The sequence below is a fragment of the Drosophila navojoa genome, chromosome 3 (genome assembly GCF_054131105.1).
Source record: "Drosophila navojoa isolate 15081-1374.11 chromosome 3, UAZ_NAV_1.0, whole genome shotgun sequence".
Taxonomy (NCBI): Eukaryota; Metazoa; Arthropoda; class Insecta; order Diptera; family Drosophilidae; genus Drosophila; species Drosophila navojoa.
The window spans coordinates 15,422,327-15,437,756 of record NC_142891.1 but is presented as its reverse complement, the minus strand read 5'-3'; the positions used below and the strand labels follow the sequence as shown (position 1 = coordinate 15,437,756).

Here is a 15,430-nt window from a genome sequence, read left to right as displayed (position 1 = left end):
AATACAAAATAAATAGAAATGAAGCAATAGAACAATAAATAGAAATAATTTGTCAATAAAATTAATATTTAATAAACAGTAAAAAAACTAGTAAATTAATTTATTAAAGAATTATCGAAAAAAAAATTAAATTATTTTAAATGTGATTGGTAAATAAAGTATTAAAATATTTTAATAGTAATAGTAATAAAATACACGTATAATATTAAAATACAAAAACAAATTTTGTAAAATTATTTCTCATATAAAACAAAATTGAATTTTATATAAACAATTTGTTATTAATATTGAAGAAGAGTTCTAAAGACAAGACAAGTCAACTGCGAATTGGTGATGAATGTGAAATATCAATAAAAGGCGCTTTATCTATGGCTATTAAAATCAACTTATACTTGTTCTACAAATTTCTGTTTTACTATTAAATAGACATTCATTCTCTTAAATTTAACCCAAATTTCTTTCAGTGTACGCATGTGTATAAAGCGATTGTGGGCGCAAAAACAAGCCACGCGTAAGACGGCAGCTGAAATGCGATTTGAAATCGATGCTTAAATGCCAGTCGAAACGAAATAAAAACAACAGCAAATAAATAAATAAAATAATATAAAACAAATAAATAACACAACAAATATGCCTAAAACAAAAGCAACAGACAGAGACACACAGCTTGAGACAGAGACAGAGGCAGAGTCTGAGACAAATGACAACAAATGAGCGTTTTGAGTGTTGTCAACTTTGTGTTTTATTTGTTTGTCACACTAAAAAATGATAAATGAGCCGAAGCAGAAGCTGATGCGGTAGCTGGCGGGGAAAGGGAGCGGGAGGGGTATCTACAAACTTGGCCAGAATAAATGCCAACTCATCGGGCAACAAAAGCAAACAAACAGAGCCAACAAATTATACGCCCTAATGGCAGGTGATATTCGTGCGCTTTAAGATATATTTAGTGGGCTTTTTTCACTTTTAATACAGGCAGCACACACTATAATATTAAGTGGCCAACAAATGCATCAGCAGCCGAGTGTATAATAATCAATTTTAACAAGCACTCAACTGACATGAAATACAGATATTTGTGTGTTGCTTAAAGCTAATATTAATTTACTACTCTCAATAGTCAAGTTGGCTGGAATCAGTGCGGGAGTCACATTACAGCTGTAATACAAAAACTAGACAAATTATTTGGTTTTAAATCGAAAAACTACGTGCTGCAGCATGGGGTAAATGTATTAAAATTGCGACTTATGGCTGTTGAGTGAAAAATTGTTACTAAATTATATATTTTTATTAATATTAGCCTCATTTTTGTTATGCATGACAAAATTATTTTGGGGAAACAGAAGTCAATTCAACTTTGATTTATAAGCTCTAAATGTCAAAAATATCAAAGGAGGCGATTTTAATTCATGAATAAGGGCAGTGCTTAAAATATGTAAATTACATTATGTTAAGCAGCAGCTTGCTATGAAGAAAAAAAATAAATAAATAAAAAGAATTAAAAAATATAAGTAAATAAAATAAAAAAAAAAATAAACTATAATATAACTATAGAAAAAAAAATAAAAATAAAAAAATAAAAAAAAAAATATACATAACAAAATGATTATATACATATTAAATTAATTTAATATAAGTATACAAACAATATTATATAAATTAGTTATATATAAATAGTTTTAGTTTAAAAAAGCTAAGTTAAAGGATACGAAAATCGTAAAAAATACGTATTTACAAATTTTGTTTTATATATATATTATAAGCAAATGTGTAATATACATTTTAAACTCGCAGTTGCAAATTATACTTTTTTTTTTGTATAAAGCTAAAAGTTGAATAATAATATTTTTTATTTTAACTATTTTTTTTTATTCACCTGTCAACACTCGTGTGCAAATAGTTTATGGCACTTCGCACAATATCGCATAAATCTCGCTGGGGCTAACAACACATTGGCAAGATCTTTTAGCGATAATATGAAAATAGTTTTGTCTTTGAAAGTGCCGCTCATTCAAATGAACCGGCACTGGTTCCGCTGCAGCGAGCCAGCTCACAGACACGCAAAGGTATTTACTGAAAATTGCTTTACATTTCTCAGCTGTCAGCGAAACTTATCAAATAATCAAACAATTCCATGTGTGAAATGATGTTGTTCTTGCTCGTGCTCACACCGAGTCCCCAACTAATTGAACCCTAGTATCTCTATAGCTTGTATGAGTATGAAATATATGTGAGTTTGCATTGTGTGCGGCCGTCTGTCTGTCTGTCTGTCTGTTGTGCAGCAGCTCGACATGCTATTTAAATTAATAATGCCGCAGTTTACATTGACAGAGGGCGGCCAGCGAGCAGCCTCAGTCATTAGGCGCATTAGCCGGCATTAGCAGGCATGTTATGTGCATCCGTAGGTACACTGGGCCGCAGCTGTCTATAATCATAATAATATTGTAGTAATATCTAGTGTGCAGCATCTACTTGAGATTTCACAAGTTCACAGACGAGCCGTAAAAAGTATTACAGCTTCAGCTTCAGCTCCAGCTTCAGTTACAGCAAATATTATTAAATAAACAATCAGGCATTGCTCATACGCGACAAACGAGCCAACGAGTCAGTCAGTCAGTCCGTTGGCTACATATCATAATACATATTTCTTCATCGACACTGTATTGACAAATTGCATAAGCGCACTGACTGCTGGCTGACACTGTAACAGCAGCCACAGCCACACAATTAGCCGAAATGCAGCCGAAAACCAAGCCCAGACCTCAGGCTTAACGTTTGACTTGTATACGGTATTTGCAGTAGCTCTACCTCTCTCACTCTCTCTATCTCTGTCTCTTGCCAATGCTGTCTTTGTCTGGCTGCAGATCGGCGTTTAAGTGTAACACAACATTAAGCAGATGCCTGAGCTGAACGTGACCACAATATAATTACCCGCAGCGAGCCACATGCGCCACTTGTTGACTCTCTGGGCCCAGTTTTTGTTGGTCTTTAAAAGCTAATTTACATGCCCGGTCCGCTAGCCGGGGCCCCGCCGATTGGCCTCATAGCCTGGCCCAAAGTTACACAAAAAGCGTTGAAAGTAAAAGTTTTAACACTTTTCATTTTAGAAGTTGCTCCCCCGGCACGTGTCTCTATGTACCTTGTATATGTATATCTATCTATCTACCTATAGACCTCTCTCTCACTCTCTTTCTCCCTCTCTCTCTGTTTCTCCCTCTCTCGTCTTGGAACTCTGTGTTTGTGTTTCGTATTAAGCTCGAAGACGTTAAACAAATTATGAAGCCTCTACTGTCAAATGAAAGTGAATTTTTCTTCTGGCTCTTGCATGAGTTGACTTGTTGGATTTGCTTTTGTAATTGTTTTGGGCTATAAAGCAGCATTCGTCATGGAGTCATAACAATTGTCATGTGAATTGCGCGTTTTCAGCTACTTAATTATTTGATAAGGTTTATAAATGTTTGTATGTGTATATAAGTGTGTTTATATTCGGTAATATGCCATTAATAGGATTTGTTATGCAACTTAGAGCGTTACGAAAGAGTTCTGGAAGCTTGTTCATTAGATTGGAAAATAATAATAGATCAACTTTAAAATTTAATAAAGTTAAAATAATATTAAAATTAAACACAATTTAAAACATCTTTAATTTCAATAAATTTCCCACACTATGCAGCTGAAAATATTTGCATATAATTTCGTATCATGTGCCAATTCTAAAGTCAAATATGAAGAGCTTAGCAATTTATTGACACATTTAAAATCGAAGAGCAAATTTGCGAGACTTTAAAGATTCCATAAATTTGAATATACTCGTATGTCTATAGACTTTTGTACACAAAGAGCATTATGTTCGTAAATTGAGAAACATGGCAAAGGATGCGAAACACACAATCACACGTAGAAGCCGTACATAAGAGCTTAGCCATCAGCAGAGAAAGAAAGAGAGAGAGAGAGATGTGGAAAATAGTCGAATGATACTCGTAGCAAGTTCTACTTCAGCCTCTGGCTGTTGTCTAAACTACACATCATAATACGTGCTCCATATGCGCCAATAAGCATAATAAAGCCTAGGAACAGAACCAACAAAATCCGTACACAAAGCCACAAAAGGGCAGTCGGACAGCCGGACAGCAGGGAGAGAAAGGGTGTAGGTCAGGCTGAGCTGGCGAAAAAGGGGGGGGGAATTGCTTGCCAAACAACAAATCTGAAAACTTACAAGCGCCACTTACCAAAACTTGCCCCAAAACATAAAGTTGCACGGCGAGCGAGCGAGCGAGTAAGTAAAATTGTGTGCGAGAACGGCAAATGTGTCCCCAAGGAGTTGCACACGAAAACAAAACAGAAACACAACAAAAATTATGAACTCTGTTGATGTACCGAATTCCTGTTGGTCTAACCAAGGCACGCATTTCGATGTTGTTGCTATTAGTGTTGCTGTTGTTGTTGTTGCTGTTGTTGGCCAGTGTTGCCTTTTGGCATGTGGCGATTGTTGTCGACTTGAATGACAGCTTAAAGCGGCTTTAACTGTCCATGAGCACGCCCCACTGAACCGAATGACTGACCCCCATATTGGCCCGTCTCTCTCCCTCTCCCCCTCTTTCTCTCTCACCTAGAGGTGTCCTGCATCAGGTCGAGCTGGCTGACTCTGCATAGTCGCAGATATGAGTTTGATGAGGCTGCCAGTTAGTGTAATTGTTGGTCTATTCCTGGCTCTATTCCTGGCACTGTTTGCTTTGCTCTGCATTGCCAATCGCATGGCAAACTGTTGCTGTTTTCGTAGCCAAACCACACATACAAACCCACACACGCCCACACACACACACGCACACCGAAAAGTTAGCAAAAGCTGAAAAGTTGCATGCATTCTGTGCGCAAAACTGGTGTAACACGACTCTATCGATTAAAAGCTATAAATTTAAGAACCAAGTTTTGCCAAACTTTCGAATGTGGAAATGGTATAAGAAGGAAGGTGTAGCTGATTAACGTTAATAATAAACAGAAATTTAGTTTGAGTCACAAATTATGCAGATATTGGAAATAAAAGAAAATACAAAAATATATCACAGTTTCTTTAGGTCTACGAATAATTTAAAAGTAAAATACCAATAATATTTGGTGTAAAAATAATCTAAAATTAAATTATATCAAGTAAATATTTTAGAATATTTTTTTCTATGCGTACAATATAAATTAATATAATAATTTATTTTATTTTTACGTTGCTGAAAATAATTGATGGCTAAATATAACATATGGCTAAAAAGAAACATAAATCTAAAATTAAATTATATTAAGTAAATACTTTAAAATATTTTTTTCTATGCATATAATACAAATTAATATAACCATTTATTTTATTTTTATGCTGCTAAAAATAATTGATGGCTAAATATATGTTACTTTATTAATTTTGTTATAATATGCAGATAATTATTTATTTAATATTTGAAAATATTTTATATAAAAACCACCTTATTTTTTATATAAATAAATATTTTAACATAAATAATTGTTTATTTATTTATTTTATTTTTTATTCATTTTTATAAATATATAAATTTTATCAAAAAATCTGTATGTTTTGTATATTAAATATTTATGTAATGAAGTAAATAATATATTGAATGAGCAGTGTAAAAAAATTATGTTCATAAATTTATATATATTATATTATAAGCCTATATAACCTTGAAGAATTTATGGTTTATTATATAAGCAGCAACTTGGGCAATTATATTAAATTATTTAAAATTTAAGAATGTACAAAAAGTTGTTCCTTATATTTAAGTTTAAAATTTTGCATCTATTATAATTTAGTGAAATATTTCAAAAAGAAAATAAATCTTTGTCAAGCAAACTTCACTTTATTCACATGCACTAAACTTTATGACGAACGATGTGGCAAAGCTCCGAACAGTATGCACTCGATAAAGTAAACTGAACTTTAAATAACAAAAGAAAGGAAAATATATATACATTTATATATATGTGTATTTGTGTATATATTTTGACAGCTGGCAGAGCAACACAGCGAAGCGTTGCGAAATCCCACTTTACTAATCCCCAATGGTATTGGACAAACAGAAAAAGTCTAAGAAAAATATAGAAAAATAGCCCCAAGGGAGGCCCACCCCCACGGGTGGGTGTTTGGCCCAGATTTAAGCCACGCAAATGCGACCAGATTTAACTTTTGTCATTTGGCGTAAAACTTTGTGGGCATAAAATCAGCGGATAGGTCAATAAAATGGCCAAGTGAATGCATCTCTCTTGATGGCACTGATAAGATAACAACTGTACGCAGCTGATAACGATAATAATGTGTGAGTTTTCACCTGTTTGCTAAAGTTGTCTTTGACCTGCCACACCCACCCGCCCACGCACTGACCAAGGGCGACAATTTGTTGGCGTTGTTTTTTTTATGGCTGCAAAGCGGCGTTAAATTAAAGCTTGGCCAACAGCTGGGCGGGACCGGGTGAAGGGGGCGCAAAACTGTTTGTCGACCCGCATTTCGCCTTTACTTTACGCCGCTCTGATTTCGCTTCGCACCGTTCGCCACTGGCCCCCTTTTTTTTTCTTTATCTGACCGTGTTTGCTGTCGTCGTCGCAAGACTCCATTAAACAATTCAATTAAGAACCGTAGAGCGGTCAGACATCTTTAAAATGTCAAGCGTGATGAGGGCAGCTGTTGCAACTGGAGGCCGGGGTCGGGGTCGGGGCCGGAGCCGAGGTCGATCCTGTGGGTTAACTAACCTTGCCCCACTCTTCTGGCCTGTAGTTACAACATTTTATGCAAATTTTGTTCTTTTAATTTTATTTGCTTATTGCCGACCTCTGCTGCTTAAAGTATTTAATTTAATTTAATGTATAAAAACAGTGAGCAAAAAAAAAAAGGACAACAACAATTAAGGAGCCAGAAACATGGCCTAAAAGCAAGCTACGGCCGGACAAAATATGTTGAGAGAAAAAAAAGAAGCCGAAAACGGAAATTAAAATATTTCCGGTTTGCTGAAGAATATATTTATTTTTTTTTTCGTCTGCGTGTATTTTTGGTTGTTGTTGATTTTTCTTTGCGTGCGAGTCTTAGGCAATGTAAGTGCGGCACTTGATTTTAATGCTAATTGAAGCGTCACAGTTGAAAAATTGTTGTTAGTGCGCAAAGTGAAGAACTTGCTCCTTGTTCCTTTGGTCCTGCTCATTGTACAACAATTATGAGCAAAATGTAATGTACTTAGCGAGAAATTAAATGCAAATAAGAGGATTTTTCCCCTCAAATATGCGCTCAGAGCTAAATGAACATGAAATAATTGTGGAGAGAGCATACAAGAGCTAAATGAGCATGAAATAACTGTGGAGAGACCATAGCAGTATGTTTTCTTTTTTTTCTGGGATTTGTTCTTAAATAATTTTTAAATGAAGTCATATGTAGCAAAAAATGAGAATTAGCTGGATTTTTTTTATTGGTCAGCCAGCCAACAGAAAATGAATATGAGGAGGTGCAAAAATTTATTTAAAATAAAAAATATATTTTAATATTTAATTGAAAATATATAACATATATCAGAATAAAGGCCTAAAATCATAGATATTTATATAACTATACTTATATATATGTAAATATATATAGACATTAATAGCTCTTCTTTCAGCTCTCATTCATGTCAGACATTTACAGTTAGTATAAAAAAGTAACTACACACTCACAACTATTGTATAGTTAAACTCTTTAAGGCTGCTGTTGGGGCTATATCAATTGCCTTTCAGCTGGCGGCCATGCTTTACGACTTCTAATCTTGTCGTTATATTTATCATGGCAGCGCTGCTATCGCCAGGCCATCTATTTTGTGGCCATGCAGTTGAGGACATTGCATATAAATGAACAATAAATAGTTTTGGGGGCGTGGCAAGTGCCATAAAAATTGCAATTGGGAGCCAACGTGGCGTATACGCAACATGCAGACAACCGAAGCATCCTCCGGATCCTGCTGCACCACTGCACTGCACTGCTGCAAAGCTGGCGAAGTTCTTAACGATTTTGCGGCAACTTGATAGCAAAGTTATGACAAGGATTTATGAAGTATGCATTCAAAATGAACAGCCAGCTAGGCGAATGCTGAACTCCGACATTGACAAAATGCGGCAGACATTTTAAAGCTTTAAGCAGCGCCAGCCAGCCACAAAATGTTGCACGTTCGAGCTGCTCGGGGCATTTGTCTTTCTCACGCTGTTGAAACAAAAATATTTTCAGAGAGCTTGTTGTTGTTGTTGTTGCCGTTGCTGTTTGTCTCGCTGTCTCAATGTTTGTCTTCAGCTGTGTCTCTGTGTTTGTTGCTGTTTTTATGTTTTAGTCGCTTTTGTTTGCCCGCACACTCAGACATCGCAGCATTGCCCACCCACAGCGCCCGCAGCGGCAACAGGCGCCGTCTCTCCTCCAGCTGCTCCTCTCTCTCTCTCTCTCTACTCGTCAACAGCGCACAAATTCGCATATAAATCAGCGACACATTTGCCGCAGCTCCATTCGACTGCGCCCTTCTTTCTGCCACATTGGCAGCGCCATATGTAAACATATCGTTATTTGCCCATTTACCCCATTCGCTTGCGCCAACTTCTAGCCCAGGGTCCAGGGGCTCTTCGGGATCGCTTCTAATGGGAGTACATGATGTGGTTGCGGTTGCGGCTGTGCTGAGCAGAGCTAGCTGCGACGCGTATAATTGAGAAGGTGTTACAATCGAGTAAATAAGCAAGTGCCAGACGGGAGTGCTCTACTAGGAAATACTCTGTTGGCTGGCATTTAAATACAATTTATATTACAGCTCTACATTTAAATTGATATTAAAATCAAATCTCAAACTCAATTTGTCATTTCAATGTGTCTCAAGCTTTTATAAAATATTTGTCGAGAAAGCATTTACAATTTATATTTGCTTTATCTGTTGCTTCCTGGCAAATAATAAAACGAATTATTTGCAGTATTTAGTAAAAATTGAAAAGATAAACAAATGCTTATATACCAGCTATAAATAAATATTTGACATTTACGATATTTATTTCTAGAACAAATATTGATAAATAGATAAAGTACATAAATGCGCTATAGAGTTAACAACAAAAGCTGCAATAAAACTATATAAAAAAAAAAAAAAAAAAAAAAGATAAAGCAAATTTGAAAACTATGATACAAGAATATTTTATATAAAACTCAAAATGAAGTTAAATGAACGTTTTAATTTAACTATTTTCATTATAAACATATAAAAATTAAATATTTCTATTTAATGTGCTTTAAATAAATAAAAACATCATATATTTTTTTACTAAATGGAAGCAGCAATGCTTGCGATATAAATTGATTTAAATTTGTCTATTAAAAAAAAACAAATAATATTTATACTTATTATTTAAATTTAAAAAAATTCAAAAATATGTAGTTAAATAGTAAATAAAAAATAAAACCTTTTTATATACATATATATATGTTTTACACATATTTTTATATATTCATATTTTTTTAGTATTTTCTCTATCATTTAAAAAATTACTAAATACAAAAAATCATATATAAAAATAGATTATAGATGATTTAAATTCAGCCCACTCTTTATATTATTTTAAGCAACTTTGTGGCCTCCCAAAAATGTCACGTGGTTCGATTTAGGTAATCCGCGTAATGCTGCTGCCGACAATTGCAGCTAAACTTTGGCAAGCCGAGGCGTTCTCAGGTTCGCTGGCAAAGCTCTATGTTACACCGCATGAATATCAAGTCCCGACTCCCAGCCAGGTCTCTCTGTGGCTCATTATGAATAAGCGCTCGATGTGACAGACTCATGCGATAATATTCTCCATGCACGACGGGCTCGATTTTCTTTTCATTTTCGTTCTCGTTTTCGTTTTCATTTTGGTAATAGTGGCACTCGTTTACTTGACAATTTTCATGTGAACTAGCTACAATTTTTCTTCGTCAATCTGTGGCGCTTGCAAAGGATGCAGCAGCAGGAGCAGGAGCATCAATAGCTGCAGCAGCAGGAGCAGCAGCAGCCAGGACCTCAACGAACTCGGTTGCCTTCTGGTTGGCTGTGGCTGCCAACTATCAGCGAGCGAAGAGATTTTCACCAGACACACAGCACAAACAGCACACAGGAACAACAAGGCACTTGTGGGCCAGGAACTTAAGCAGGAAACAGGAAAAGTAAGTTCCACCATTTTTGTGTGCTACGTGACGTCTTTCTCTTGAGACGTCACAAGATTTATTGTATGCAAGTTATGTGTGTGGCTGTATTGTTTGCACAACTGTACTACTTGTACATGAGTATACTTATCTGTGTGTGTGTGTGTGTGCGAGTGGGTGTGCAAAAATATGCAAATCGCTTTTGCACTGCTGACGACTTTTTCACAAGCAGCTGAAATGTGCTTAAAATTTGCAAGATTGTTCTACATTTTTAACTGCTGTCGATATTTCGCATGCGCCATGTGACATCGGGTAGATTGCTTGCTATATGCCATATGTTACGATGTTTGCAATGGGTTAAGCTCTCATCTAGCCTGACAATTTAATCTTAATAATCAAAGTCTTAAGTTTTAAGTTTGACTTTTGGCTAAACTATAAGAGAAGAATAGATATTAATTTTATATATATACATATATGCATATACATAAGATCTATATAGATTTATTATTCCAATCCTCTATGAACTTGTATTAAATCAGATTATATATCAGGTTATATATATTAGATAGTTAATAACTTATTCTATATATATATAAAATATATATATTTGTTTTTTATATTTTTAGTTGCCAAAATGAATGAATATTTCCTTAGTTTATATGAAGAAATACTTTCATGATTTTTCGATCAAGTAAACAATATATATAAATTTGCAATCGATTGCATTCCAATTCCATTTCTATAGCAACTAGAGTGTCAAATATTCTAAATAAATCTAAAAAGCTTTTTTCTCTATTTTTTTTTAAATTTTATTTTCTTTCACTTTTCTGTTGTCACACCTCGACAATTGTATTGTGTGCAGTTGTGTGTGTGTGTGTGTGTGTGTGTTTGGGATTACTTGGGTTTGTTATTGCACTTTGCATATTTTCAGCATGCTGGTACGTGTATTTGATTTGACTTTATCTCCCATTGCGACAGTTACCCAACTTTTTCCCCTTTCCCTCTTCCGTTTTCCCCCCGGCCTTTTCTCCCTTGTGATCAATTTAAATGCACTTTTCATGGCTTGACTTTTATTTTTTTTCTCTTTGCTCCCTTTTGCATTTCGTTGTTTTGATTGTATTTGCGGAATTTCGCCCACCTTTTGCTGTTGTTTAGATTCGTGTCAGGTACATCAAATTGCTGTTAAAATTCTAACAGTACAATCAACGCACTTAACCGGAGTACTCTATTTTTACGGATGAATTTTTTTGTTGAGAATTTAACGAACAGATGCTAAAGGATTATTATTATTTATATTATTATGGCATTATTTATATTGATTATTAAATTATTTTATTATCACATATATATACGATAACTTAAATTGGCTTTAAAAATAATAAAAGAATATAAAAACAAAACAAATTTAATTTTTTCTAGAATATTTCCGATTTATATTAAATTACATTTAAGTACTAAAAAAAATTTTTTTTTTTTTTTGTAATTTTTTCTTCTAAGAGTATTTTAATTTGTATCAACGCCTGCTTGTCCTTTGGCCTTGCTTTTCGATTGCTACTGTAAATGGCAGCTCTCTGACTAGAAGCCAACCTGTTCAATGGTAACTGGCAAGATTTCTAATTTTTACAGCTCGACCTTATATATATAAGAAGCCTTTGTGTTTGCGAACCGCTTAATAGAAAATTAAAAAGGTTGCGCTATAAAAAATTAAAATTCATTTCGTGACGTTTGACCAGAAAAGTGAAGGAGAAAAAAAAAAACACGTGAGGAGAATAAGTCAAGGAACGACTGAACAATGCTCTGTTTTTAGTTTAATGTAAAAATGTTATATATATATTTATACATATGAATATAAATTAGATTAGAATTTTTACAAATATATACTTATTATTATGCATATATTGTCATAAATGGACAAATCTTTAACCCAATATACTCTTCATTTTTTTTCAGAGTAGAGCAATACAAATGTTTCAGCCTGCTTAAATCAATTGGGTCACAGACCCCCGCCCGCGCCCGAAGACGCTTAAAGTCCAGACAGGACTTGCTGTAATTTAACGAGATTTGACAAGTCTTTTTTGCTGTTTAAAAATTATGTTCGCTGGGCGGCTGGATTCTGCTGTGGCCTGTGGCCTGTGGCAGAGCAGAACTTTGAAAAATGCTGAACTTGAACACACAAATTGCCGAGTGCTGCGACCAAATTGCAACGTTACAGTGGCCGCCACGCCGGGGCTGCATGGCAAACACATGTGCAGGACTAAGCCACAGCAGCCACTTCCGCGAACGCCGCTGCTTGCCAGAGCCTGTACTCTGTGGGGGTGGCCTCATTTGGCGGTTGCGAAAAAAAAAAAATCAGCCCCAACGGCAGCAGCAGCAGCAGCAACGCTAGCAAAAATGTTTAAAAACAGCTGGTAAACACACAAAGGAAACAAGCTGAAGCATGGGATACTCTCTCTCTCTCCATGTGTGTGTGTGTGTGTGCTGTGTGTAACGGGACAAACGCCTAAATGCAGCTTAGCATTTAAAGCGCTTTTCAAATTTGCGCTCAGGGAAATTTTCGGCGGCTAAAATTTTGGTGAGGAAGCCTTCGTTGCGGCTGCCGTTGCCTGGCATTTATTTTGGCTGCAAAAACTGTTGCCCTGGATATATACATCGACACACACACACACACACATTTAGCTGAAAAACGATTGTGCACTTGACGTGGAGAGTGGGCGCAACTTGGGAGCTGCCAAAGTCTATGTAAATCTAGTGTTAATTTTGGCTACTAAACTGCAGACGGCGACAGGTTCATTTTCGTTTACATTTTGCCATTTTATTTATTTGCCCAGGGGCTTGGCGCATGATGCGGCTGGGATAACAGAATGTCTCCAGGTAATCCTGGAATGCTCTAATGAACTAGAAGAGCGCATGGGTTTGACAGGCCAATGAAGAGGCAACTATTCGAGTGGGGGCTCAAGTGAACTTTAATCGTAATAACTTTTAGAATGAGAATTGAAAGTTCCTATATTTAAATTTTCCTCATATTTAACTTTTACTTACAATGAATTACTTCATAAATACTCAGAGTTTCACATTTACCTCAGACATTTAGTAATTTAATTAACACTAGATTAAGTAAAGTAAATGCAGTTTATAAATATTTCAATTTTATTTACAATAAATGAAATCTCATAAATTTTCTATACTTCACTCTGCGTGAATGCGTCAAATGCATCTGGAGCTGCAAAATTACGCAGATAATCTAAGTGTGACAAAGCTGCATTTAGAGTAAAAACATTTTGCAGTCAGTAAAACCACATTGAACTCTTGACCTCTAAAAAAAAGAAAAAGAAACTAAAATAAACACAAAAACGTTTCTAGTCAGGGCAACAGATTGTGTGATACTCTATTTTTTGTTGGCTTAAAAGATGGGGTATATGCACTAACACTCTTATTTTTGAGAGTGAAAATGCTTATAAATTTCTTTTAATTAATTAGTATTTCTCCCTAAGTTATTTCTCTTTCTTTCCACAATATTAAAGTGAAGCTGTCTATATATTTATTCTACTTATTTATTACAAGTATTATTTATAAGAGTTTCCTGCATATTGTTCCTCCAAGCTCTTACTCTAAGTATTTCCATCAAGTCGATCCTCTAAGCTTTCCCATTTCACTTTACTGGCCCACCAGGCCGGGCGACTGAAGAAATGCTGCAGCTGCTGCCCTTTATATAGGGCGACTATCACTCAAAGACGAAGTCGCTCTCAACTGTTGAGCCCTACGCCAGGTAGACATCGGTAGACTTGAGCTCTAAGTGACCGATGGGAACGCTCTCTGCAGCTTCGGGCATTCTGGCTTCGTGTTACTCAAATACAAATACGAAATGAATGCTGCTGCATACACATAGACGACTTAAATGATCTTCTCTAACTCCTCATCATCTCTTGCTCTTGTTAGGCAGAAAAGCGAAGAGTTTTTCTAGATCTAGCCTAAAATAGGCTAAACTGGCGGCATGCTCTTCACTTTTACTATTCTTCTTCTTCTTTTAAATATATCAATGTCCATACATTTGTACAAATGCTATAATATATAAAAACGCATAATAATAATAATAGAATAATAATAGTAGAAACGCACATACTCCTTAGTTCAACTAGAAACAGAGTATTCTAAGAAAAAACACCAAGACATAAATTGAGAGGGGAGAGCGGGCCGTCAGGGGTAGCCATGGCTTAGCTCTTCAGTCACAGTCAGAGCTTAGCATATTTCTTGTTGGCTGCTGCTGCTGCTAAATTGTAAAATAAATCAAAATCACAATCACCCGACCCTCAAGCCAGCTGCCAAGCAAAGTGCCAATTGCATTGCCAGGCAATAGGAAATGGAGCAACTGGGGCAAGTCATGGGGTCGACGGGGGCAAGTGTTATTGATGTGCTTTTAATTGAGGGTTGCATATGTGTGTGTGTTTGTGTGTGTGTGTGTGAGTGTGGGCGTATGCACATGTCTCGTAGTCATGTTACACGTTGCCATGTCTCGTCGCATGTCAAATCATTTAACTCATAACGGAAATTTTATTAGTATTCCAGGAGGAGAACACTTACCGGCATTCGTGCAATGTGCTAGCCAAATCAAAATGGCCAAATTGATGGACCAGCAAAAAATGCCAGAGAATCCAGCAGATGCCTTCCACTTGGCACTCTCCGCTCCGCTGCGTCGTCGTCGTCCCCGATGCTGTTGGTTATTTTTTGGGCAATATTTGCCAGGCATTTGCAGATTTGTTGCCACCTCGATGCCCTCGGCTGGCTGTTGATTGGCAATACCCAAATCGAGGCTCAGCCTCAGCTCCGTTGACTCCACATGCCCGTCCGTATGCATCTTGTTGCTGCAATTGCAAAGAAAACAAGAAAAAAAAAAAAAAAACATATTAATTCTTGCTGCAATTTTTTGTTTTCTGCAAAGAGTTTTCAGTTAAGGCCTTGATCTCAATCCCTTCTGGCCATATGGCACGCGCGACAGTTCTTGAGTGCCCGAGCCCTGCCACGCGGTCAGACATCATTTTAATGCAAGTGCAGCAAGTTTTCAAAACTTTTCTGCGCTTTTTTCCCACTCTTAATTTATGCAGGCAAACTTTGAGCATAAAAAATAAATTGACAGCTAAAGGAATTAAAGTTTTTCGCTCAACGCTGATGTGACAAAGTGCTAAGGGATCAGCTAAAACGTTTAATTAAAAAAGTGCTACGAACAACTCGTAATGTTTCAATCAATATCTATTCAAGCTATTTCAATATGCAATT

General features: G+C 35.9%; 1 protein-coding gene and 1 long non-coding RNA gene across 3 annotated transcripts in view; one reads left to right on the top strand and one right to left on the bottom strand.

Moving 5' to 3' along the window:
- LOC108649889 (uncharacterized) overlaps nucleotides 1-15,430 on the bottom strand; it is a 42,247-nt gene that overhangs the window by 8,248 nt on the left and 18,569 nt on the right. For both annotated transcript variants that reach the window (XM_030383306.2, XM_030383307.2), the window contains one exon: nucleotides 14,738-15,018. In XM_030383306.2, coding sequence (XP_030239166.1) covers nucleotides 14,738-15,011 — 274 coding nt within the window. In that variant the 5' untranslated portion in view covers nucleotides 15,012-15,018. The remainder of the gene's footprint in view (nucleotides 1-14,737; nucleotides 15,019-15,430) is intronic.
- LOC149091771 (uncharacterized) lies at nucleotides 9,601-12,959 on the top strand. Its single transcript, XR_016196529.1, has 2 exons — nucleotides 9,601-10,180; nucleotides 12,110-12,959. It is a non-coding gene; the product is annotated as an uncharacterized LOC149091771 (long non-coding RNA).